At 47.4% G+C, this 26,230-nt stretch overlaps 2 protein-coding genes across 5 annotated transcripts in view; one reads left to right on the plus strand and one right to left on the minus strand.

The window, feature by feature from the left end:
- ITSN2 (intersectin 2) overlaps positions 1 to 5,845 on the plus strand; it is a 114,702-nt gene extending 108,857 nt beyond the window's left edge. For all 3 annotated transcript variants that reach the window (XM_054569072.1, XM_054569083.1, XM_054569094.1), the window contains 5 exons: positions 162 to 283; positions 1,102 to 1,184; positions 3,930 to 4,013; positions 4,453 to 4,626; positions 5,045 to 5,845. In XM_054569072.1, the coding sequence (XP_054425047.1) occupies positions 162 to 283; positions 1,102 to 1,184; positions 3,930 to 4,013; positions 4,453 to 4,626; positions 5,045 to 5,202 (621 nt within the window). In that variant the 3' untranslated portion in view covers positions 5,203 to 5,845. The remainder of the gene's footprint in view (positions 1 to 161; positions 284 to 1,101; positions 1,185 to 3,929; positions 4,014 to 4,452; positions 4,627 to 5,044) is intronic.
- A 4,480-nt stretch (positions 5,846 to 10,325) lies between these two features.
- On the minus strand, positions 10,326 to 25,960 carry LOC129065122 (protein FAM228B-like). 2 transcript variants are annotated; one of them, XM_054566381.1, is made up of 8 exons: positions 25,782 to 25,960; positions 20,325 to 20,393; positions 18,277 to 18,468; positions 17,329 to 17,409; positions 14,733 to 14,820; positions 14,481 to 14,637; positions 12,660 to 12,767; positions 10,326 to 11,212 (listed from the first exon to the last, which is right to left on the minus strand). In XM_054566381.1, the coding sequence occupies exons 1-8, from the start codon at positions 25,926 to 25,928 to the stop codon at positions 11,173 to 11,175; spliced, it is 882 nt and encodes a 293-aa protein (XP_054422356.1). In that variant the 5' UTR covers positions 25,929 to 25,960; the 3' UTR covers positions 10,326 to 11,172. The 2 variants fall into 2 exon arrangements, with proteins under 2 accessions (XP_054422356.1, XP_054422348.1); XM_054566373.1 differs by lacking the exons at positions 18,277 to 18,468; positions 20,325 to 20,393.
- Positions 25,961 to 26,230: the final 270 nt, after the last annotated feature.

Consider the following 26,230-nt stretch of genomic DNA (forward strand, 5'->3'; position numbering starts at 1 on the left):
GCCCCAGGCATGTACTTTGATAAAATGGAGGCAATTTCTTTTTCCCCAAATGGAAGACTCTAGAAGCCACACCCTCTCTCCTCCCCATACGCTCTTCAGAACAGGGCCGGTCAGGTGTCCTGGCCCATCTCACGCCCAGGTTCTGGCCCCGCTTCTTTCAGCCCATTTTCCTGAACGAAGTCTTGGTGAAACTGCCCACAGACCCTTCCAGCGATGAGCCTGTCTTCCACATTTCCCACATTGACCGCGTCTACACTCTCCGGACGGACAACATCAATGAGAGGTCAGTCCTGGCCACGTGTGACCTGCTTTGACATCTAGGAGAAAGGCTGGATGTCCCTCCACCATAAAACCCTCTGCGGTCGTGCTCAAGCCCTGCTCGCTCTGCGTCCTCGGCCTCTCACAGCCAGTCCCCGGTCCAGCCCCGCCGCCAGGCCTTCATTTAAATGTGCCGGGTTGTTGTGGGCGCCTCCTGGGCGGTGCCGCTTCTAGGCCCTCCTCGGGACCTTCCCGCAGGGCAGAGCCCACACCGCGCCGCTGCAGGAGTCTCCCAGGCGACACAGCCTGTGCTCCGCTGGTCTTCGGGGACCCTCCGTGTGCCTTGCGGACACAGTCCCATTCCCTCACCCCCAGGACCAGCCAGACTACCCGCCTCCCCCAGCCCCTCTGTGTGGCCACCATCTGTTTCCCCCCCACCGACCCCCCTGCCTGGCCAGCCCCCTGTCCGTGGGGCGTGGCTCAGACAGCACGTCCGTGACCGCAGGCAGGGCTGCCCCTCCTCTGCTCAGGACCCGGTGAGCCGCGCAGCCTGTCACCCTGCGCAGCTGCCCAGGTTCCCCCCACCACCCCGCGCGCCCCGCCCTTGCCAGCGCCTGCTGTTTTGTAAGTGGTCCCGAGCTGTCTAGAAATTCTCAGCTCTACCCTCAGTTAGCACACGAACCTCGAATCTCGGAGCTGAGTGAATGGTAGGTCTGTGATTGGAAACGTGTTCGAGCCAAGGGTAGCCACAGAGAGAAGAGCGAGTGCGGGGCTGTGGGCCCCTGGGTGCACCCGCGAGGGGCGTGGGGAAGCCCCCACGGGCCTGCTCTGCTTCTCCTCCAGGACTGCCTGGGTCCAGAAGATCAAGGCCGCCTCGGAGCAGTACATTGACACCGAGAAGAAGAAACGGGAGAAGGCCTATCAAGGTAGTCAGTGGGCCGCGCCCTGGACGGTGGGAACCGGCCCCCCAGGGGGCCCTGGGGAGCCGAGGGGCGGGGTGGGGTCCGACCTTCGGGACAGGCTGCTGCTGTCGCGCCTGCAGTGGGGGTGGATGGGAGTGAGAGACAGACTTGCTGCGCCATCGGACAGCACAGCCCAGCTGCTGCTGCCCCTCACTCCCCTCGCAGCTGTTCCAGACCTCGGGGGCCTCCCTGAGCCCCTCGGCCCCGCTCGCTGCAAGCTGGGGTCACCCCCTGGGAGCTGGGCTGCCTGCCCCCCCACACTCCTCCTTCACTCCGGCTTCCAGGAAGGGGAGCCTTTGCAGTGCACAGCCCCGCCTCCGCGTGCGCCCTGTTGCTCCATCAAGCCCCACCTCTGTGGCCCGTTTCCCTTCAGCTCTACACCCTCTACCCTCCTCTCCCACCCCAGCCTCATTCTGCCCCTCCTCACTCAGCCCCCACCGCCCTGTCCCTTGACGCCAGGTCCTGGACCTTAAGTTGCCCCTGGCTCCTCCTCAGTCACCAGCCTGTCACTCCACACACTGTCCCCATCAGTCTGTGCAAATGGCTCGCACAGCACCAGCAAACGGACAGCTTGGCTCTCTTCCCTCCCTGAGCTCCCTGCACCCAGTGCCAGAAGTGGAGGGTCCTCCCTCGCCCTTGGACCCCTGATACCCGTGAGGGTCTTCCTACCACCGAATCTCCTGCCACCTTCTCCTTCCTCGCTCTCCTTCCTCCTGCTGCACCCGAGTGCGGCTCTGCCCCACCCTCTCCCCCGCCCCACCCCCCCGCCTCATCCCTGTCCCGCCAGCCTCGGCTGGGCTGACGGCTCAGAGCCCACCCTGCGCAGGCACGGCTTCTCCTGGGTGTCTGCGGGCACCGCAAAGCGGCGCCTCCAGCGAGATGAGTGAGCCCCCTCTGCGCGGGGTCCTCCCGAGGGTCTCTGCGCTGGCTGCGCGGTCCTCAGCCACCTGGGCCGGAAGCCTGCTCTCTGCCCACCGCGCCCCCAACGCGCACCCCTCTCCAGTCAGCGCCCTGCGTTCCCTCCTTTGCTCTCCCTCCCCTTTGCCTGGTCCCCCCTTCCCCAGGGGCACAGCCCCGCTGAGGCCCTACCTATAGCCCCCACCCAGGCGATAGCCCGCGGACCCCCGTGGCCCATCACTCACGCCCTTCCTTTTCTGGAGTCTTCTTTTCACAGGGCTGCTCTCAGGGTCTCTCTCCCTCCTTATGCACCTTCGCTGTTGCCTCCCAAATTAAGGACACAGTTCTTACCCCCAAACGCAGGGCCCCCACCCTGCCTAGTCAAACAGCTGCCTTTGAAACCCTGTCCCCCCACCTCACCCCTGGGCGTTCCCTCCCTGTCCAGTGTGTATGTTCCTGGCTGCTGTAGTTGCAGTTCTTTACATGTTTTTTTATTCAGGTTCCCCTTATATTGTTATGTACTCCCGAAAGGTACGTGTAACTCCGCTTTTGCTGATTAAATCCCGTTTTAATGGTAAAGGCTTGCTGTTGGAAAATCAATGAATGAATCATTTATAAAGCATACAATGATCTCTTAATTGGTCAAAGATGCAATCAAAGTTTGTCCATGTTAGTTTTGCTTAACGTCAGTATCTGTACATGTGTTTTCCACGTGTTTAATTCTTCAGGCATTTATTGGCTACTTACTCTGTGGTGGGCCGCGTGCTGGTCTAAACCCGGCCTGCAGAGTGGAACAGGGCCTGGCCCTGCCCACCCTGGAAAGGGGGCGCCGATGAGAGGTGGGCCCCTCCTCACGGTGAGAGTTCCACATGCCCTGAGCTTCGGCAAATCAGCAGCTCACCAAGCAGCCTTTGTGTCAGTTTTCTAACCCGTGAGGGCAAAACCTGCTTCACTAACTTCGTGTTTACCAAGATAATCTTGACTTCACTGACTCAGTTCTCTCCGTATTAAAAGCATTCCTGAGTACCTCCTTAAATAAATAAGGTCTAAGTGAAACTGCTTTGTAAGCTGAAGTGTTTGCACATAATTGGAAATACAGTCAGTGCTTCAGAAAAGATGCTTTGGTGCCTGACGTGTAAGGTTTGGCCCTGCCCTTTAGAAGCTCTGTGCCTTGAGCACGCTTCAGTCCTTCCTAAGCCCCAGTTCTGTCTTCTGTGGGGGCAACAGTTAAAGAGCTGCCTTATAGGGTGACCGTGTAGTTTAAAGAACATATGTAACCGTGTAGTTAAATAACATGTAATTTGTGTCTAGCACAGGTCTAACACAAAGTAAGTATCTGATAAATGTTAGTAAGTATCCAATAAGTGCTGAATGAATATAATGTATTATAATTTTATTAATACCACTCTTGGCCAGGCAGTTGAGGGGCACATGGGAGGAAGATACATAGTCTGTGCCCTACAGTGGCTCCTCCTAGTGGAGGAGACAGACCTAATGGGGAACTCCAGGCCCAGCGGGCTGTGGGGTGCGCAGAGGAGGGAAGGGGTCTGGGAGGCGAGGTGTGAGATTGGACCTGCACCTTGAAGCGTGAGTCGGATGCTGACAGGCAGAGGTGGCAGGGGACATGGCCTGGGCGAAGATGCGGAGCAGCCCGCCGCTGGCCTGCGGGCCGTGCCGCGGCAGACAAGGCTGGGCAGAGCGCAGGTGGGCCAGAAAGGTAGGCGGTGAGAAGGAGCAGCTCAGCGCCAACGCTGCGCTTGCTGCCTGCATCTCAGAGGAGAAATTAGCGTGACCCATCTTCCTGTTTTGTAGCTCGCTCTCAAAAGACTTCGGGCATCGGGCGGTTGATGGTGCACGTCATTGAAGCCACAGAATTAAAAGCCTGTAAACCGAACGGTAAATGCTTCCTTCATTCAACGGGTGTGGTAACGGCCCCACTGTTTGCTGAGGACTCTTCTGAGCACTGGACAATGGGATGCTTTTAAAAAGTCTTGTTTCCAGTGTCACTAACATGGCTGTTGGACCAATATTGCTCTGTTTGCCCACTAAGCACCGGTGCGTGCCCCTCCGTGCCTCTGTGTGCGGGAGCTGCACCGACCCCTGCCCAGGCTTTGGGGAAGCAGCCGGGCGCTCGCGCCTGCCCAGTCACTCCTCGGCTCACGCACACTCAGCCCTGGGGACAGGGAGGCCACAGGGAGACAGGGGCCCTCAGGCAGCAATCCCTGCTGCCTGGTCTGCAGAGAAGCATCCGTTTGGATCCTGCCTGTGCTCAAGGAAGGCCCCGTTGTCACTCAGCTGCATGTGCCACACATGCCCTTGGTTCGTTTTCGTTCAGGAAAGAGCAACCCGTACTGTGAAGTGAGCATGGGCTCCCAGAGCTACACCACCAGGACCCTCCAGGACACGCTGAACCCCAAGTGGAACTTTAACTGCCAGTTCATTGTTAAGGACCTTTACCAAGACGTGCTGTGTCTCACCATGTTTGACAGGGACCAGTTTTCACCAGATGGTAAAGTATAACTTGTCTGGGGGGTCTGAGGTCTCCCCAGCACCTAGACCTGGGGCGAGGTCCAGGTGCTCTGCCTCGTTTCTGCCCCACGCCCCAAAAGGGACGTGGCGCAGCCCCGCGGCCATCGCGGCTCACTCCGGCCCGGGCGGGGGTGCCTCTCGGAAGGGGCAGCCTCGGGTGCGTTTCCGTCTCCGACCCCTGCCGCTGCCCACATAGGTCAGAGCGGCACTGCGCGCCCGGGGTGAGCCGTCCCCTGGCCGGAGACGGGGTTCCAAACAGGCAGCTGCCCTCCCCCGGATCTGCTCTCACATGCGCCTCCGTGCAGTGTCCCACAGCCATTACCCAAAAGGAGTCACTTGTTTTGGATTTGAACGGTTTCATAAAGAAGTCTCTTGACTCGCACATGTTTATTCTCCAGATTTCCTGGGTCGTACCGAAATTCCGGTGGCAAAAATTCGAACAGAACAGGAAAGCAAAGGCCCCACAACCCGCCGGCTCCTGCTGCACGAGGTGCCCACCGGGGAGGTCTGGGTCCGCTTTGACCTGCAGCTCTTTGAGCGGAAGACTCTCCTGTAGGGGCCTCGGGCGCCTGCCCGCCGGGCGGGGGCTGGAGAAGACGGCACAGGAGCGCCCTCCGCTTCTCCCATCGCCAGGCCGCGCACGCCGGGCCCTCTCTCTTACTGCACACTAAACTGCTAGCGATCTATGCAAACGACCTTTCCTATAAATAAACCAAACCCCATAGCACAGTGCCTTGTATTAGTGTTAACATGTTCGCCTGTGTTTAGATGCCAAGGTTTCCATTTTCAGGGCTATAAAAAGTATTATGTGGAAATGAGGCATCGGACCACCAGACGTTACCACTTGGTTGAATGTGCCCACTGTGGGTGGTTTTGGTGATGCGGTAACCATTCCATGCCCTGTGGCCTCTGCGGGGGTCACAGCCACTCAGGATGTAAGGATTGGGAAGTGATGCTGCAGCCTCCGCGCGGGAACAGCCTGATACCGAAATAGTGTCTACTCATGCACTGAATTAAACAGAAACTTGATCATTATATTCCTGATTAAATTTTATCACTCTTGCTGAGACAATATAGTTTGAAATCTAAGAAAGCTTAATTTACTTTAAATACTGTGAACTCTAATGATGTGGAAAATATTTTTCAACTTTAATTTTCTGAAATATAAATTATTTATGTAAATTCCTTGTTTTTGCATATTTCATAGGACATGCATCTTTAAGCTTTACCATTGCCAATATGTACAGAAAGAATAAAAATATAAGTTTATGAACGTAACTTCTCTCAGAGCTTGACTGATTCGCTTTCTACATGAAAGGTTGCCTACAACACCAGAGTGCCCTTCTGCGGCAGCGGGAGAAACCAAGGGCAGGGTGGGGAAGGGGCGCGCTCGGGAGGCCCCGGAGCCTGGTCTGGTCTCGGCCGCTGACGTGCTCTGTGACTCTGAACATCCACCCGCTGCGCCTGGGCGCAGTTTCCCCCATGGCCAGACTGGATGATCTCTGCGGGTACTAGAGGCTTCCCGCTCACCTAATGGAGTAGAAGCCTCAGGGGTAACTTAGGAGTAAAGAAGATGCACAGGTATCAGATATCAACAGCAGGCCCCTCCCGCTCCAGAAGCACCTGTCAGAGCTACTTGCTCAGTCTCAATTTTTCTTTTTAATCCTCATCCAAGGATATGTTCTTACTGATTTTAGAAAGAGGAAGGGGGAGAGAGAAAGAGAGACAGACAGAAGCATTGATGTGAGAGAGAGAACATCAATCGCTTGCCTCCCCTATGTGCCCCAACCCAGAGTCGAACCTGCAGCCTTTGGGTATACAGGATGACACTCCGACCACTTGAGCCACCTGGTCAGGGCTCAGCCTCAGAGTTGAAGTATGAAATTTATGTTAAAAGTTGGAAACAATAAGGTCATGGATACTAAATCCCTGGGTTAGGGAGTACTACTGGGAAAATCTCTCCCCTGGAAAGAATCACACAGGCTGCAGGGGCCTTGATTTCTCAAGAAGCAGGTCTTCTCGAGAAGCTGGAAGAACAGGATCCTAACCACCGGGCAAAGAGCAGGGAAGCACAACTCAGAATGTGCCAACCTTTAAAAAGCCATCCCTTCATCATTCCAGGTATTGATCCTGGGCTCTGATTGGTTAAAATAGAGACATAAAAGAAACATGCCCCAACGTTGAAGGAAGAGACACCACTCAATATCTGAAACCAAAACAATTATAAACATACTGCTTAAGTAAGGGCAAGTTTGGCTGCTCAGGCACAGCCTGGCTGAGCAAAGGAAGCTGCTGATACATACGGTCCCGGGAAGCAAGCTTGGTATGTAAAGGTATTGTTGGTTATGGAGGCAGGCAGAGGTGGGTTGGCATGTAGGTAAGGGGGAAACGGGATTGATTCCTGTCACCAGGAAGGTCCCAGACACAAACTAAACCTCTGCACCACCTAAAAGCTTTAGTTGTAGAAGAAACTTAAGTCTGGTGATTACAATCCCCAACAGTAGCGCGTTGCTGCCCTCTGGTGGCCACCCAGTGCTGTGCCATCGTGGAAAAGCTTTGACAATTTAGGAAAAACTTTTTTCATTATACAAGTTACCCCGCTACATTGTAAACAACTGCGAAAACGTAAAATAAAAGGATAAAAAGCACATCACCTGAATACCCTTGACACTGCTTGAGCTTCCAGTCTCACCCCTGCGTTACACCTGTGCATTGATTCAAGCACGTATCTGCAGAGAGCCTGCCGTGGCCCAGGCACTGTTCTGGGCTGCAAAGGCAACAGATAAAAACCACTGGATTTGTGCCCCTTACCTTCCGGCTGTCGTCGCTCTGTATTGATCCTGATTGCTTCACTTTTACCATAACCTATGTTGCCACGTGCTCTTCATGAAAGTCACTGCTGATGTGTCAAGTGATGTGAAGATGATGTATCACAGTGATGTTTACCGTCTCCATGTCCTCGACCGTGGACGCCTGAGTGCTCCCGGCCTGAAAAGCCAGGGCGCGTGACTTCTACCCAAATACCCTGCCTTCTTCACTCAACGACAACCACCTGTGGTTATTAGAGTCTAGCAACCGCGGATACAGCAGCAAGAAAGGCAGGCAGACCCCCGGGCCTCCTGTGGGAAGGCAGCGTGAAATGCATCATCACACCACTAGTTCTAACTCCGTTGTCATACACGGAAGCATCAGACAGGCGCCCCGACTTTACCTGACTTCATCGGAGGGGCCCACTTCCCCGGGGAGGTCCCTGCAAACTCAGAGCTCAAGGAGCGCGTGCCTGGGCCGCTCGGGGAGGCCGAGGGCGCGGGAGCCCAGGCCGCGCAGGGCTTTGCGGGCGGGTTTATCCTCAGGCAACGCGGAGCCCCTGCGAGGCTTGAACGTTCCGAGCAAGGCTGGCCCTTTAGGAAGATCCCCTGTAACAAGCAGAACCGAAGAAGAGCCCGTTCTTAAGAGGAGCATGAAGGACAAACTAATTGAAAGCCACTTATCAAGAAAGATAATATGTATCTAAAGAAAATGTGTCAACTTTGAGGGACAGAAAAGAAGGCTCGAATAAATGGGAAAACCCATTTTGTTTTGAATGAAAATGTATTGTAAAAATGTGAAGTTTCCTTAAACTTCTCTATACAATTGCCACATACGTATCATAAAACCTTTGGAATTGGGACGCTCAGTATCGCCGCCCCCATAACACGTACAGTGTGAATGAATTGCTGCTGAGCCCCCACCCGCGTGGCCCAGGTAACTGGGCGTCGCTCTGCAAAGCCAAGGCCCCAGTTCGATTCGCGGTCAGGGCACAGGCCTGGTTGCGTGTTCGGTCCCCAGCTGGGGAGGTGGGTACATCAATGTTTCTCTCCCTCTCTTTCCTTCTCTCTAAAAATAAATATTTTTTTAAAATTATTTTTGAAGTTATGTGTTTCAGGCTGCTTATTCCACTACACTGATAAGAAAACACTAAATTCATCTGTAAAATAAATCCATTTATGTGGCGAAATAGAAACAGGCATTTTGCCAAGCATCTCAGAAAAATCCGTTCTCTATTAACATTATTAGCAAATGGTATCTGTATACTATTGGCCATGTGTAAAGATTTTCAAACCAACTTTCTTGCTGTTTCAGGAAATACAGTTCTTGTCTTTGACGGTTTCTTCTTCGAGATTTTGCCAGGCAGCAGAAGACCGACGTGAACGGCTGCTGGCGGCGCTTTGAAATAAAACCTCCGCCTTCTGCGCGACCCCCGCAAACGCTGCGTCTGGCTCCCTTCCTGCCACCGCGGCCAGAGGGGCCGCAAAGGAAGCGCCGGGCGCTTCCCCGCAGCCGGGCGGCTCCCGGCGTCGCGCCGACCACGCGCTGCGCTCTCGCTGCGGGCGGACGAGCGCGCGGCCGGACCCTGAGCTCAGCGCCGGCGACGGGCGCTGCGGCGGCTGCCCGGATCCCCGCGGCCACGGGGGCCGCACCCTCGGCCGGACTGACTCCGCGCCTGCCTCACGCAGCGGGTTCTTCGAGCGCCTCGCCTGAGCCAGGCGCTGTTCTACGCGGGGGCACAGCAGATAAGACCAGATGGTCCCCCATCTTCAGGGACTTAGGTTCCGCCCCCAAACGCCACTTGATTCGCCTCCGGGAAAGCGACGCGGGCTCCGGGCTGAAAGGCTCCCCGGAGCCCCACGGAGTCCGCAGGGGAGACTGAGCCGAAGGGCGACGCCTCCGGCCTCGAGAGCCGCGCCGGCGGGACCGAGGGCTCCCCGGGCCCGCGCCGCGCCTCCGCGGGGACCGTCCCCGGCCGGCCGCCCCCTCGGGCCCGGAGCGTCCGGCGAACCTGGGCTCCGGGGCGGCTGGGCGCCCGTGGCCGGGCTCGGCCGGGGATGTGCCGCGGAAGCCGGCGGGTCGGGACCAGGGCTCGGAGGAGGAGAAAGGCGCACCATTTAAAGCGCAAAGGAAGGCCCCGGCCCGCGTGGCTCGGGGGTTGGGGCGCGTCTGGAAACCGAAAGGGGGGGTTTGGTGGCGGTGCGGCCCCTGGTCCGGCGCCCCCGGGAGGCCGCCGATCCCTGTTTCTCTATCACGTGGACGTTTTTCTTTCTCCCTTCCTGGCTCTCTGAAATCAGTGACGGTGTCCTTGGGTGAGGATTAAAAAATAATAATAAAGAAAACAAAGCGCCGTGTAAAGCGAGCCCCCTGCCCTCCACCCCCGCCCGCGCGCACGTGGGGCCGCGCCCGCCCGACCCAGCGCCGCCCTAGGGTTTGCTGCTTTTCTTTCACTAAACGGAGGCCTCGCGCAGTAGCGCCAAAGAGAACTTGCCGTTCGTCTGTAAGAACTAAGGGCCCCAGCAGAGGCGAGGGATGGTGTTTAGCGCCGCCTTTGCGTAAGGAAACGAAGCGCTGCCGCTCCCGCTCGAGGCCCTGCGGCGGCCTCGGGCCCGGACCCGCGCTCGGCAGGAGCCGAGGGCGGCGCCCGGAATCGGACTCGGCAGCGGGGCGATCGCGCTGGAGGTGAGTTTTTGCATTTTCTGAAGACTGTTGGGAAGACCTGGGGAGAACACGTGGGTGGGGATGTTCAGGGTGCCTGTCAACATAAGGAATGTCCAAACCTGCAGAGAATTTTTATGAGTTTATTTGAGCCAAACTGAGGACAGTTGCCTGGAGGTGAAACCTCAGGGAATTAAGACAACGCTCCAGAGAACGGCGGTTTTGCGCCTTCTTTTATACATTACAATCAAAAGGGAAGCTGAGTGAGTGCGCTACAGGAAATCCATTGATAAAGGAGGCGGGGGAAAGCAAAAGGGGGCAAGCTCTGGGATTGGCCGAGAGGTAAACGATAGGCACGTACTTCTTTTCCGCAGGTGAATACGGGGTGTTTCACAGTCAACAGTTAACGGAATAGTAACAATGAGGGGATTTCTGATGCCTGTGCTTTGAGGGGACTGCGGAAAGGGAAGCTACTTTGTTTTTGTAAAGGCATGGTTCTCAGGTATATTATCCTAGACGTGAAAGGACAACAGACAGGCTGGGCTGAGGGGAGGACTGACCTTTGTTGGGGAAAGGCGCTGCCTTAGCACGTGACTCCCCGCCATGAACTGCCTTTAGTTAAACATTTTCAATTTTAGACCATCTTATGGGGTTACTTTAGGCCCTGGAGTTTGTAAGGCCGCCACACGGGCCCCCCACCCCGGCCTTGTCAGGTTTAGTGTGTGGCCCCTTCTGGTCCACATAACCAAGGGGAGCACAGCTTAAACTAGGGAAGACCCGATGAGTTGAGACAGGTGCTCCGTAAGGCAGCCATTGATATTTCTATTGTACCTTAGCCTCTGGGGGAAATACATTCTCAACAACTGTCAGTCCACGGTGTTGTGGTTTCTTAATTATCACACAGACAGTGAACTCAAAAATTAAGTGGTTTCTTGCAGATGCTTTTCTTAGATACAGACAGGTCCGGGTGCCGTCCTTGGTCCTCGCCCCGAATGACTGCTGCTGGCACATGGCTTCCTCCGGAGCAACCTTCTTTTGGGTCCCCTTGTACCGTCAGGGATCAGGGTGTGTGCGCCCTGGGTGCCGAAGCCTCCTGAGGGCTGACAGGGGAGAGGGGTTACGTGCGGCGCAGGGAGGAGGGCTCAGGAGCAGGAGCAGCTCCTGGGCGAAGCCAAGCCGGGCTGGCGCCCTGGGGCGCAAGCCTCCCCACTGAGCTGAGTGGCTCAGGCAGCAGGCAGGGCCCCCCGCCCCCCCCCCCCGGCCCTGCCTCAGCCTCTCCTCACCCTGCCTGGGGTCAGAAACGTCCAGAGGGCCTGGGGACTCCCATCGGTCCTGCCTTCGGACGTCCGTGTCTGCAGCACTAACTTACGCTAGGATTGTTGTGGTTTAGAAAACACGAGGTTCCTTTCTTCCCTTCTGTTTTCCAACCTCTAAATGCCTGTTTCACCTGATGGATGACCTCCTCACCTCACTGAGAGGATGAAGTGAATTACCTGCCGTCACAAAGTTCAGCAGGCCAGCCTCGCCGGTGCCGGGGCACGGCACCTGCCTTCCTCTTAGTGGGTGGGTCGTCCTGCCCTCCGTTCGAGGCCCGCAATCCCGCCTCCTCACACGTGAAGGGGGTCGGTTGGGGGCGGGGGGTGGGTAGATGAGAAGTCAGGGCTTCTCTGAGGCAATGCTGTGCGTGCAGAGGTCTGAGTGAGCCGAGGGCGTGAGATGCAGGGAAAGAGTGTCCCGCGCAGAGGGACTGGCAGAGGCAATGCCCAAGGCGGGAGTGAGGTTGGCAGGTTCAGAAAACAAGAAAAGGCAGGTGAGGCTGGACCACAGGGAGGAGGAGAGAAAGGCAGGAGCTGAGGTCGCAGAAGAGGCAGGCGTCCAATCGTACGAGGAGAGAGAAACCCAGGAATTGAATTGCTGGGTGGCATGGTAATTTAATGTCGAACCTTTTGCGAAACCACCTAACTGTTTCCCAAAGTTACTGCATTATTTTACATTCCCTCCAGCAACATCCAGGGATCCCATACCTTTAAGCACAGAGTTAACAGGCTCTGTAACTATGTGGAGAAATCGCTTACGTTTAAGTCCATACCTAGTTTCTGGAGATGATTCCCCATGTTACGTTCACTTCTCACTTCTCTGCTTACAACACCTCTTCACTCTGGGTACAACACCATAACAGCTGCCACCCCCCAGAACTAGTCCCAAATTACATTTTTACTGCTCCAATTCAATTAAAATCACTTTTAAATAATATGAGTTGTTAACAGCTTTTTTCTATGTGCTCATTATTTCCAAATGTGTTAGCTATTTGCTCTTGAAAAGCAGAAAGAGCTAATGAAAGCTGCCACCTCGCCCAGACGCAGTGGGGCGAGGAAGGGGGAGGGGAAGGGGGCAGGGAAGGGGGGAAGGGGAGGTGCCAGGCGCCCACAGGAGCCCGGCACAGGCCTGGCCTCCAACGCCTGCGGCTTCACGGGCAGGCAAAGGGCAGAAACACAGCCACGCATCTTAAATAAAAGAAGAGCAAAAATCACGGAATAACAGGCTTACTTGCAAATGGCAGCTTTTTCTTCTTCCTGGGATGCCAGAAGATGAGGAGCTTTGGCTGGGAGTTTCGAATCAAAACTGCTAACATTGAAATTCACTTTCACTTTTAACCTGTAACAAGATAACACATGTGAGGATGTTTGGAAAACAACACCAGGTTATATACTCTTTCAGAAATTATTGTTATATGTGGACTGCTTCGTACATGGTCTAAAGTACCATTACTTCAGACTTGTGTGAACTGGGCATGCGAGAGCTGCTGAGACCGTGACGGAGACTGCCTTACTAATTACTGAGACCCAGGCTCAGCGGGGTAAATTTTAAAGCATCCCATATCCATGGGAGTGCATGCACTAATGTTAAAAGAAGCCATAGAGACTGTGTCATTTACAGGCATAAATATAAAATGTGTTTCCAAGAGAGAGTGCAGACTGTCCACTCGCCAGGCGCCCTTCGGTCCCCGCAGGCTCGCCCCTACTCGGCTGATCAGAACACTGGCACTGGCCCCTGACGGGCACCATCGCAGGGCTGTGCTGTCCTGGGGCCCACGGTGGGCAGCACCTTCCCGACGCTGCCGCTTCCTGATCACAGCAACGCATCCCTCTGCCTGCCAGCTCTGCACTGTGGTTCTGAGCGTTGTTCCTGACAATGAGCCTGTTTCTCAAGCCCTCCCAATACTTTCTGTGAGCAGTAGAAGTCATCAAAAAATGAGTCCTTTTCTAGTATGGCTTCAGTTGTCTGAAACCAAGGGCCCCGACTGTTCTTCTAACTAATGCTCTCAGGAATCCATGGAAAGAATCAGTCTAATCCAACTTAATCAAAATGAGTTTTCCTAGAAAATGTGGGTTCGAAATGTGTTTTGAGTAAAAGAAAAGGGTATAGCAAACATCTAGATTAGTGTATAAAGCATAATTAATGACAAAAGGGTTTCCTGTGCTAATGTCTGAGAAGAGCATTCAATAAAAAAATCACAAGACATGTCAAAAAATCAAGACAAAATAACCTCAAAACCTGTCATTCAATCAAAAATTACAAGACATACAAAAAAAAGACAAGATAAAATAATCCACTGTCAGAGATAAAACAATCAACAGAACCAGATTCAAAAATGATCCTAATATTGGAACCAATAGGCAATTTAAAATAACTATGAATAATGTGTTAACCCTATGGAAAGGTGAATAACATGTATGACAGAGAATTTCAGGAAAAATGGAAACTATATAAGAAATTAAATGGAAATACTAGAAATAAAAATAATCACATCAGGGAGGAAAAATTCTTCTGATAGGCTCTTCAGTAGATGGGACACAGTTTAGGACTCAGTGAACTTAATCATAGCCAGTAGAAATTGTCTAATTGAAATAGTAGTGGGGGGGGGGTAACAACACAGTATCTAAGAACTAAGTAGCTATGGGACAATATCAAATGGTCTAACTCATAACTGGAATCTTAGAAGAAAGAATAGGATATAAGAAATATTTGAAGTGATAATGGCCTAGAATATTTTTTAAAAAATAATAATGAAAGACATCAAACCACAGATACAAGAACCTCTGAGCCTTAAGTAGATAAACAGGGAGAAAGGGGAACAAAACACCTAGACACATCATAGCCTAGCTAATGAAAACCAAAGACAGAGAAAATCTTGAAAGTACACAAGAAAAAAAGAAACATCACACACAGAGAAACAAAGAATTACAGATTTCTCATCAAAAACTGAAATCTAGAAAATAATAACTATGACCAAATTTACATCAGTGTCTCAAGAAAAAGTTTTCCAATTCCAATGGGTTCCATAATTTCTACAGTATTAACCATTACCTGCTCCTTTTACAAAATTCACTTTCTATGTAGCTTGTAGGCAGCCTAAGCCACTCATTTGGAGTCACAAAGCGCCTTGAAGTAGAAATTCTTGGGAATCTGGAATGCAGTTTGGCCTTCTCAACCTCTTTAAATTCTTTCATGGTATGTATTTTCCCTGCAAGAAGATTAGTGATACAAATTAGCACAGTTGAACTGCAACTCCCATTGCTCTTGGGCCATGGAATCGTGAAACAATTAGAAACAAAGTACCAGTCTCACACTGAAGAAGAATTCTTTTTTCCTCATCTTTGTGGTACTGTGCCTTTTTCAAAGGGTCACAAAATGGTGGGATGGTGACCTACAAGAAAAGCATTTCTTTAAGGACTGAATTTCAGGTCTTTTTCAGTCTGTCCTAAACATCCATTTATGGCTCTTATGCTAGAAGAATCGAGAACACAGTATCTACAAACTAATGACAGTCTAACCGTTGTATATATTTAACACATAATACAGAGGTGGGGGCACTCCAGTGCATCTCTCAGCAAGGCCTTCCAGCCGTGGTCAGCTCTTGTTTTAATAGCCTCTGCAGATCATAGTGGATACTCTTAGATACTACACCCAGACTCAGCCAGTGGTAGTTCCCTCAAGATTAGTTATGATGTGGACTCTGAAGCCATATCAATGAATCATTCAAACCCTGCTACACTAAAATCCATTGGTCTGTCTTGAACTTTGATGTGGATCGTTTATCCACATCATGGATCGGTTGTTTGGAAAAAATCAGACCTGAGTAGTGTGAGATCTTCCAAATGTTAATATCTTTCATTACACAGTAACCACATTTATTATCTTATTACCAGTCTCATCAGTAAAGTCTCTGAGTATTGGAGTGCTGTCACTTGCAATGTGATTTTTCCGAAATGCAAATATTTGCTTAAAAGCTCACATTTTATCATTGGCAACAAATATCGTCTGCTGTTGTTCTTGGAGTGACAGACTCACTTTGATAACTTTCCAGAAAATGTCTGCCAAATACCCAAGATTTAATAATCAGAGGTTTGAAATCATTCTTTCAAGTAAATAATGGTGTCCCATGAGAAACGCAAGCCAGGCACCGCCCCCCCCCCCCCCCCCCCCCCTGCTCCCCGCTCACAGTGCAGACAAGCGCACAGTATTTCAGATGCGGCAGAAGCGCTCTCGGCTCGCTTCCCATTCATCACACAACAAGAAAAGAGGTGTGCTCAAGGATCAAGATTTAATAAAATCAGTAATTTTTACTGTTTGATGAGATATTCTTGGGAGAAGCGAGTTACCTTTCTCACCGCGAGCGCGTGGCCCTGGCGCCTGTTGTGACTCGCAGCGCCACCTCGCGGCGCTGACCTGAGCTGCTCTACGGCGCCCGCACACTCGCGCGCCGCTGCCTGGGCGCCGTCAGAACGAAGAAGGCAAACAGCTTCGGAGCGGTTATGAAAATATGTGGCCTAAGGGACCCCTGAAAAGGTTTCGGAGCTCAAGCGTCCGCGTGCTGCAGGCTGAGAGCTGCTGCTCTGACCTCCAGGGCTCGGCTCGCCTCGAGGCCGCCTACCGGCCCCATTTGGAACGGCAGCGTGGCGGAGAACAGAGAGGAATTTTGGTGTCAAAAAGATGTGGTTTCAAATCCCGATGCGGCCCCTCACTAGCTGCGTTACTGGTTCCTGTATCTAAGGCTCTTACTCTAAACCCTCAGTTTAACTCTCACCATAAAAATAGGCACAATAGCGCACACACACACACACACCCCCCAACTTGGGAAGAGGAAAAGGGACCTGCTTTGCATGCAAATGCCAGCGGTTTAAAATGTCTACGACCAGGGCAGGTGTTTTGTTTTACTGTGTTTAATAATATCCACTGTTAGCAAAAGTATGGAAAATGGGCTCTCTGCTGGGCGGTGCAGATTTACACATCCTGGAGAACAATTTGGTAAAATGAATCAACATCATGTGTAACCTTGAACTTGGCAATTCTACTTCTAGCAACTTACTGAAAAAATTAAGAAATAAATAGTTAAGGGATGTTCATCACAATGTCACATATAACAGCAATAGGTCAAAAACAATTTGGTGTTCAGAAGGGAATATGTCAAAACAATGATGGCTTAGCACAGCACCACGTATGGTCAGAAGTACGCCTATGCTCTGCCATTTGCACTATGTGACCCTGGACAAGTAATTTAACCTGCCTGTGCCTCACTTGTCTCATCTGTAAGTCACCTGACATGGCAGCAGTGAAGGTGAAATGAAATGAAAGAAAAAAAAAAGCCCTAACATCTGGTTAATCCATCAGTGCACATTAGCTGCTACTAGTAACAGTACCATGCAATTATTAAAATGATATATTGACGTTTGTTGACAAAGAAAGAAGCAAATCATAAACTATTAAGGGAAAAAGCAGACTATATAACCTAATGTATGGTAGAAACCTATTCTTGTAAAATGAAAATGTGTATTTATACCTATATATACAAAGAAGTCTTGATGGATATACAGAAAAATGTTAATGAACTCATCCTAGGTAATGGAACTGAGTGGTTTTTAAATTATTTAACAATTGATTTTATCATGAACATGTATTATTTTTGCAACGAATTTAAAAGCCTATGAAAATTAAATTTAAACATTACCTATTACCCAATATTTTCAAATTTTACAGAGGTTTAATTTAATTTGGTCTTTGGCTCTCTGGTTCCTTTCTAAGACATGGAGATAGAAAACTATTCTTAAGATGTTACCACATTCTTAGGACATTACTAGAGGACAACTCACATAGTAGGGCTGCTCAAAAAAACCAACTGCATAATATCAAAGTTAAAATAAGAAATCTACCCTACCTTCAGAAAATTCAGGTCCTCTTTGCTCATGTGAAAAGGATCATACTCTTTCGGATCATAATGCTCTAAAAATACATTTCCCTGTTGCAGGAAATAAGCCACACGTAAGAACAAGACAGGCAGCCAGTATTGAGCATAACAGAACTTCAGAGTCAAACCCGCAGACCCATCCCCGTGCGTCTAAAGGGCATCAGTAACAAATGCAAAAGGGAAGGGGAGACCAAAGTGGAAATTAAATTTAATGCATTGAAGTAATAAACATTAGTGATAGAAAAAAAATCGACTTAAAATTTAAAATTTGCAAGATTGTAATAAAGAATGTGGGAACACTAAAACATTTGGGAATTTGTTTTTAAATGCCTATTAGTCAAACATCTCAGATCTCTTAAAAATGCCAAGAGAACAGAAATGTTTTATAGCTTTGTAAATAATTGAGTTCCAGAGCATATGATACACACATGCACACTCAGGGTCCGGCAGAAGTAAGGCCTGCTCGAGTGTGGTTGGTAGCCTAGTAATATGGGTGTAATAATTTATAGTTTTTATTTGAACATTTCACCTAACAGGTCATATGGTGTGCATGAGTATGATATTGTTATGTTACAGAATTATGTGCTTATGATTTTGTAATAAAAAGAGGCGTTATTTGTGCCAGACCCTTCATTTATCTCCTGAACCTGGAGTCCAACATTTTAAAATTGGTGTATAAAAGTAATAATTACATGGGAACAACAAAGAAAACTGATTCCAATGTACACATTTAAATCCAGAACCAGCCCTGCCCCCTCCACCCATCCCCCTTGCACTGGGTTTAAGGGTAGCGGGTGCCGTGACTGGGTAGAGGCCGCTCATACATGGGGTGGGGAGGGGCAGGCCGCTCGGATGATTAAACAGAAAGACAACCATAGTTTCAAACTGACTGAAAAAAATCAAATGACCTCTGAGTACCTTTTGATTTACATATTTTAAAAAACGATCTAATTCCTCTTGTCTCCTTTTTTTAATCTTCTTATGTGAACAAACTTTTTCTCTAATTTTCTTCTGGAGAGGATCTGCCACATGGTCGACCCACCTTTTGTATAACAGCTCATTTCTCCTTGCATTTAAGAAGTCGTGGTGTTGTAAATACTTATCTAGTTCCTAGTAAACAGTGATAGAAAAGACAAGTGTATTATCTGAAATCTTTCTTGTTCTAAAATTTAAACTTCATTTACATCCCTAAGAATAACCCACCAAGTCATTCCTTAGTTCAGCCATTTACTTGGCTTCTACTGTGTGACACACACTAAACTGGGGAAAAGGGACACATGGGTAAATTAGACAACACGCCTGCTCTCCCTGGGGAGACAGAGTACAGAACAATCCACCAAACAACTGGAGGGACAATACAGCAAGATATAGAATTAAAAACAGGGACTCAAACAGACACTTGCACACCAGTGTTCACTGCAGCATTATTCACAACAGCCACAAGGTGGAATGGAAGCAGCCCAGTGTCCGACAGATGACTGTATAAACAGGATGTGGCACATACATGCAATGGAATAACACACAGCTGTACAAAAGGAATGAGGGTCTACTAGGTGCTACAGCATGAATGAAACTTGAAAGCGATAGGCTAAGGAGAGTAAGCCACAAAAGGACCGATATCATAGGGTTCTGCTTATGTAATAGAGGCAGAAAATGAATCAGAGGTTACCAGAGGCTTGGGGAGGGAAGAGGGGGAGTGTCTACTTAATCAGCACAAGGTTTCAGTCAGGGAAATGGAGAAGTTTCAGAAACAATGGTGATGGTTGTACAACATGTCAGTGTAATTCATGTCACTGAATTATTAAAAATTAAAATGGTTAAAAAGAGCAAATTTTATGTTCTACACTTTTTACCACAATGGATAAAACAATTACATTTTTACAAAAATAATCCCAAAGTGGGAGACACTTCAAATGGACCTTAAATAATGAAGAGTTATCTAGGAGAGAATAGGTGACAAAAAATGTGGAAGAAGAATATTCTATGGGGAAAAATAGAGATGAAAGCAAAGAGACAGAAGTGCAACACAACTTAGTCCAAAGGGTCTGCAAAGAAAATGCCTGATTTAGGCTATAAACTACATCATTCTCACCAAAACTTCTTATCAGCCTTTCATCTAGCAAATGAAATCACGTAATTATTAGGATAACATAAAAGTCAAAATGGGGAGGGGGAAGACCCCTAAAATCTTCCTACTTTGTGGGGATTATCCCTCCCTAACTTCAGATCACAGCACACTTCAACCAGTCTCAATGCACAGTTCTTTTCCTGTTTATACAACAAAAAAATTCTTAGAAACAAAAAGAGGTGAGCCCTGGCTGAGTAGCTCAGTTGGTTGGCGCATCATCCCGCACACCAAAAGGCTGCAGGTTCCGTCTCTACGCAGGGCACATATCTACGTTGTGTGTTCGAACTCCAGTCAGGGCACATACAGGAAGGCAACCCATTGATGTTTGTCTCTCACATTGATGTTTCTCTCCCTCTCTGATTAATGTTAAAATCATTAAACAGATCTTCAGATGAGAATTTAAAAAAAAAAAAAAACAGGTTACTTACTCCAGTGTTTAGTGCACTTCACAGGGAAATGCACCTAGTCTTATAATTAAACCCAGCCTGCTGTGGTTAAAGCCTTGTTCTTACCCAGGTGCACCTGAGTAATAATCAGATGCTGTGTTCCAATAACAGCTCTTAAAGCTCTTAACACTCAGAGTGACTCCATTAAAGCCCCACTAAGATGAAGGAACAAGTGAGAAGGAAAAAACTAATAATGTGTTTGTGAAAGAATCCTCACAAAGTATAGGAAAAGAGGAAGCAAATTAAAACAATCTCAGAGACCTCTTAAGCTTAATCCTAGGGGCAAATGATGGTTTTTCATTCTATTTTTTATATTTTCTAAAATTTTTATGATGAACAACATGTAAAATGAAAAATATTTAATTGAAACACATTGTATAGTCAATTCTTACCTTAATTATATAATTTTCTCTATATAATATTGACTTAATAGCCGCATTATTATCTTCTTTAGCTAATGCCTAAAATGACAGAATGAAATTTTGAGAAAGTCAAATCTTAAAAATCAAACTATTAATACTATCTGGACTTATATTTTAGGTGACAGCCATATCTCTTAAAAATTCTATGTAAATCCAGTTTTTATACCTATTGAAAGAGTATTTGAATCTTTCTGCTTTTAGCTAAGCTCATTCTAGGACAAAAAATAACTCACAGTAGGCATTTCAAGTCCTGACAAGAGCAAATGACTTTTCCCAAGCCACACAGTAGGTATAACCCATCTTTTCTCACATCTTATAAAATGCTTATACCTTTATGAGTTAGAATACAATCAGGCCTCTATTTGAATTCAGTTAGTCATTAGTGAATGCTGTTTGAACTCATTGTCATTATAGCTCTCAAATATAAACAATAAATGTTTTTATATGAGTCACATTTTCAGATTTTAAAGCAATACAATCTTCAGGAAATAGTCCATAATATTATTTTTCCATTTTCATAAAAATTCCCCACAATTAATTATCTAACAAAATATAAGAGGTTGATTTCTAGGACACACATGAATGTAATTAATGCCATTGAGTTGTACACTTAGAAATAGCAAATGTTATAAGAGACTATATGTGTGTGTGTATATATGTGTGTGCATATATAATATATAATGTTATATATTACATAATACATATATTATATATTACACATATATAATTACATATATAATATAAATATATAATAAATAAATATAATTATATATAATTACATATATATTACATAATATATAGTGTTATATATTATATAAATATATAATTATATATGTTTACAACAATGGAAAAATGATTTTTAAAAAGATATACTTATATATAACATTATAATGTTATCTATTACATAATATATAATGTTATATATTATATATAACTATATATTTTTTAATATAATTTACCACAATGGAAAAATGATTTTTTTTAAAGATTTTCAAAATGGGAGACATTTGGGATGGGTCTTTGAAATCCTCTCATAATTACACAAAAATAAAATATTCTCAAATTCGCTGTCATTGGAAGTAGTCTTCAGTTCTACTACCCTTGTTTCCAGAAGAGATGAGTATCATCTCAAAATCCAAGACTAAAACCTTCCCCATTAACACCCAAGAATATTAAGACTCATAGGAGTTAAGCAAAAACTAGAAGCCTAGAAAATCCTGCATGGAGCCAGAATTTAAACTCAAATGTGTCTAACTCTAAATCCATTTTCATTGTTCTTTCTGCCTCACAGAGTTGCTATTCCTGGCAAATATGCTGTCCTCAAAAACCAAGATGGGTACTGAATTAATATTCTACACAAAAATATAAAAACTAACAACCTGGAGACACTCAAGCCTGAAAAAAAGCAGGGAGAAACTAGAGGGGTGGTCAATACTTTGGTAAAAAGAACAGCACTGGGTAAGTTTTCAGTTTTGTATGGACTATTGTCTAAGAGCAGGCTTCAGGGCTAAAGGAATTGGCTCAAACTCAGAGAGACACACTTAGTTTTACAGATTCAAGAGTTAGAAGACAGTCCAGGGCAACCATAGCAGCTGGAAAGTGAGAGGAGAAATGCCTGAAAGAAGAAAGCCATAGTAGGCATGCCACAAATTGTGAAAACAAAATCTGACCAAATCTCTGGCAGATTCTTGAACTGTACCAGGCAGACTCTGTGCAGCCCACCTAAAGCTAAAAATTACTAAACTGTGATTTTCATCTGCTGTCAACTGCAGGAAAGACAAAGTTGAGGTCAGTCAAATTAACTACTAAAACAAAAGCTTAGTATTCTTCAGAGGAATATAACAGAATCCAGACCCTTTATAATGTATCATGCAGAATGTCTAAAATATAGTCTAGAATTACCATACACACACACACACACAACAGTAAAATGTGGCCTGTACTTTACAAGAAGGCAATCAATGGAGACCAACTCTGAGATGGCTCACATGTTGAAATTAGCAGATAAGGATTTTAGATCAACTATTACAGCTATTCTTTAGAAATTAAAGGAAATATCCTCATAATGAATGGATAGAAAATCTCAGCAAAGAAATATAGACAATAAAAAAAAAACAAGTGGAAAATATAATTTTTAAATTTAATAAACTTCAATGGGCTTAATAGCAGATTGGACATGACACAAGAAGAGTCAATGAACTTTAACACAGATCATTAGAAATTATCCAATCTGAAAAACAGAAAAAAGATTGGAAAATAAAGAACATAGCTGCAGCAATGACTTTTGAGACAACAGCAAAAGGTTCAACAAGTGGGAAACTGGAGTCCTAGAAGTGATTGATGAAAGAATGGAGCAGAAAAACTGAAGAAATGGCTGGGATAAGAACTTCCACTTACGGACAAGAGTAACAAAGAACTCTAAGAAAACAACTGAAACAACAGTTTTCAAGATGTTGGACATCAGGCAATGAAGGACAGTGGCCCCTGAGAAACAAAAAAACAAAGTGAGCCCTGTGATAGCTCAGTTTCATACTCAGAAAGAATTCCCTGACTGACACAGAGAGGTGGGTATCAGGTGGAACTCAGCCATCTCCCTGAAACAGGAGAAAAGTTAGGAGTCTGGGGGGAGGCCAGGGCAGCCACAGTTCATAGGGCTGAGCACCAGAGGGAGGAAAGTTACACAGAGAAAGAGCTTTGGGGATTTGCAGAAGGTTCCCTTTGATTCTTCAGCTGAATGCTGAATACCATATGCATGTGGAGAAACTACCCCATGAAACACATGGCCAAGAAGCCCCTGAAAGGATTAGGGGAAACAATCCCTAGAGGTCACACAGCCCCAGGAGTTACTCCGTTTACATCAGCCAGAGCAAAAAGCCTCATGGTTTACAAAGCAGAGTGGAGTATTGGCAGGGGTTTTGTGAAAGCAGTGGAGCAAAACCGGCCTTACACTAGATGCCGCTGTGGTCCTGCCTAACCAAGCTGGGAGGCAGGGCCTGGAAGAGTCAGGGTGTGTCCAAGGAACAAACTGCCTCCCAGAACAAAGCTCAAGAACATTTACGAGAAATCAAAAATATCCAGCACTCAACAAGGTAAAATTCACTATGTCTGGCATCCAATGAAAAAACCACCAGGCACACAAAGAAGCAGAAGAAGTTGACCAATAATAAGAAGGAACATCAACCAAATCTGTCCTGGGAATAACACAGACCATGTATGTATTAGACCAGGACATTAAAATAATTCTTATGCCTGTAGTTCATAAGTTCAGGAAACTAGAGGAAACAGTAGACATTTTGAGACAGAGAAAAGACCCAAATAGAATTTGTAGTGATGAAAATTACAATGTCTCAGATGAAAAATTCCCCAGACAAGCTTATTAGCAGATTCGATGTTACAGAAGCAGTAAACTTAAAATCATAACAATAGAAGCCGTCCAAGGGGAAAAGTCTGAAAAAGATTAAGAGTGTCACTGGGCTATGGGATGATTTCAAGCAGGCCCTTCCTTATACATGCAATTGTATCTGTCAACAAAGGGGAGGGAATAGAAAAAACATTGGAAGAAATAACGGTTGAAATTTTTTCCAAAATTACTGGGAACTGTAAGCCCACAGATGGCAAGAAGCTCAGTGAAATCCAAGCAGTGGAGATGCTGGAACTGTCATACATCGCTGATGGGACTGTCAAAGAGCACAGCTACTGTGGGAAACAGGCAGTTCCTCAAACGTTAAAGAGTTACCATGGGACCTAGCAATCCCATTCCAAGGTAACTATATACCCAAGGGTATTGAAAACCTGTATTCATACAAGAACGTGTATACAAACGTTCACAGCAGTATTATTCCTAATAGCCCGAAACGAGAAACAATCCAAATGCCCGTCCGCTGATGAATGGATTTAAAAAATGTGGTATATCCATATAATGGAATATTATTTAGCCATAACAAGGAACAAAATGCTGGCACATGCTACAACATGATGAACCTTGAAAACAATATGCTAAGTGAAAGAGACCAGTAATAAAGGACCACCCACATGCTATATGATTCTATTGGTATAAAATGTCCCACATAGACGAATCTGAGAGAAAGTAGGTTAGTGGTGTCCAGAGGCCAGGGGCCTGGGGCCCAGACAATGACTGCTAAAGGGCACAAGGTATCTTTTTGGGCTGATAACAATGTTCTGGAATTAGTGGTGAGGGTTGCGCATCCTTCAGGATACACTAAAAGCCACTTGATTGCACCCTTAAACCAGTGAATTCTACGTTATGGGAAGTATATCTCAATTAATAAAAGCTCAATAACAAGATAACAAACACCCCAATTTAAAAATCAACAAAATATGTGAATACGTCTCTAATAGATGTAAATGGCAAAGAAGATATGAAAATATACCCAACATCACAGTCATTAGGGAAATGAAGATTAAAACCACAATGAGAAGCCATTATACATCTGCTAGAATGTCTCAAATTAAAAAGACTACACACACAGACACACAAAGATGGTACCAAATATTGGCTAGAATGAGAAACAACTGGAACTCTCAAACACTGTAAAATAATTCAGTCACTTTGGAAGAGGTTGTCAATTTCATAAAAAGTTAAATTCATTTGCATTAAGATCCCCCAAGTATTTACCCAAGAGAAATGAAAGCATATGTCCACACAATGGCATCTACCTGAATGTTCCTAGCAGCTTTATCTGTAATAGCCAAGAACTGCAAACAATCCAAATGTCCATCAACAGGATGGTCACACTGCAGTATATAGCATTCGGGGGCGGCGGGGGGCATTAAGTATTGTCCACGCAACAACATGGATGAGTTGTAAAATAATTATGCTGAGTGAAGGATGCCAGGGAACGGATACATACTGTAAAGTTACCTTTCTATAAACATTTTTAAGTGCAAAATAAACTGTAAGTGACAGAAAGCAAATCAGAGATGGCCTGGAGGGCTGGCAGGGAGGGAGGGACAAGCAGGGGACACAGCGAGGAGACGCGGGAGCGCTGACTGTGTCCAACGTCCCCACGGCTGTCGAGAGCGAGTACACGGCGCCATCTACCAAACCGTGCCCCTTAAATACATGCGGTTTATTGTATGGCTAACAACTATACCTTGATAAAGCGTATTTACCAAAAAAAATATATACTACAATCTTTAAAAAAACGCAACATGTATAGATTTGGGTGATGCAGCTAAAGCAGTGCTTCGAGGGAAACGTACAACTTTGTTACATTAGAAAAGGTAATAATCAGTGGCCTATGATTGCACCTTAACAAGCTCGAAAAGGAAGAGCAAACACAAAGTTAATAGACAGGAATAATAAAGAGCAGAATAAAACAAAACATTTCAAAATAATATATTTCACACAAGGCAGCTCTCAGGGCAGCTACCCACGCGTAAACTTCAAGCGGCCGCACCACGCACCTCCATAAAGGACAGGGGCTGCGGCTCCAGCCATTCTTTCGAGCTCTTGAGCTCGGGGAGTTTGTCCGTTATCATATCATCACCGTCCGAGTTCTTCATTGTGGTCCCCAATAACAGAGGCCCTAGAAAAACTGAAACATGGCTCATGTAGTGATGAAGGTTCTCCGCCGCGTTCCCTTCCGATCAGTAAACCGTACGCGAGCGGACGCGGAGCAGGTCCTGATCCTCAGCCGGCCGATCGGCAAGGGGCGCGGCCGCCCGGGCCTGGCTGCGGGCCCTCAGCCGCGGCCCCACGTCCGGCAGGGCTTCCGGCGGCCCCGCACCGCGCGGGGCCCGACTCGCGGCCCGGGCCCCCGGGGCGGCGGCGGAGGCGGCAGGAGGCGAGCCCGCTCGGCCGGCGGCCTCAGAAGGTGAGAACGTTTCGCGTCTGTCCGGTGTCTCGGGGACGC

The sequence above is a fragment of the Pteronotus mesoamericanus genome, unplaced genomic scaffold (assembly GCF_021234165.1).
Source record: "Pteronotus mesoamericanus isolate MK-2021 breed Mesoamerican mustached bat unplaced genomic scaffold, CSHL_Meso_final contig_101, whole genome shotgun sequence".
Lineage (NCBI taxonomy): Eukaryota > Metazoa > Chordata > Mammalia > Chiroptera > Mormoopidae > Pteronotus > Pteronotus mesoamericanus.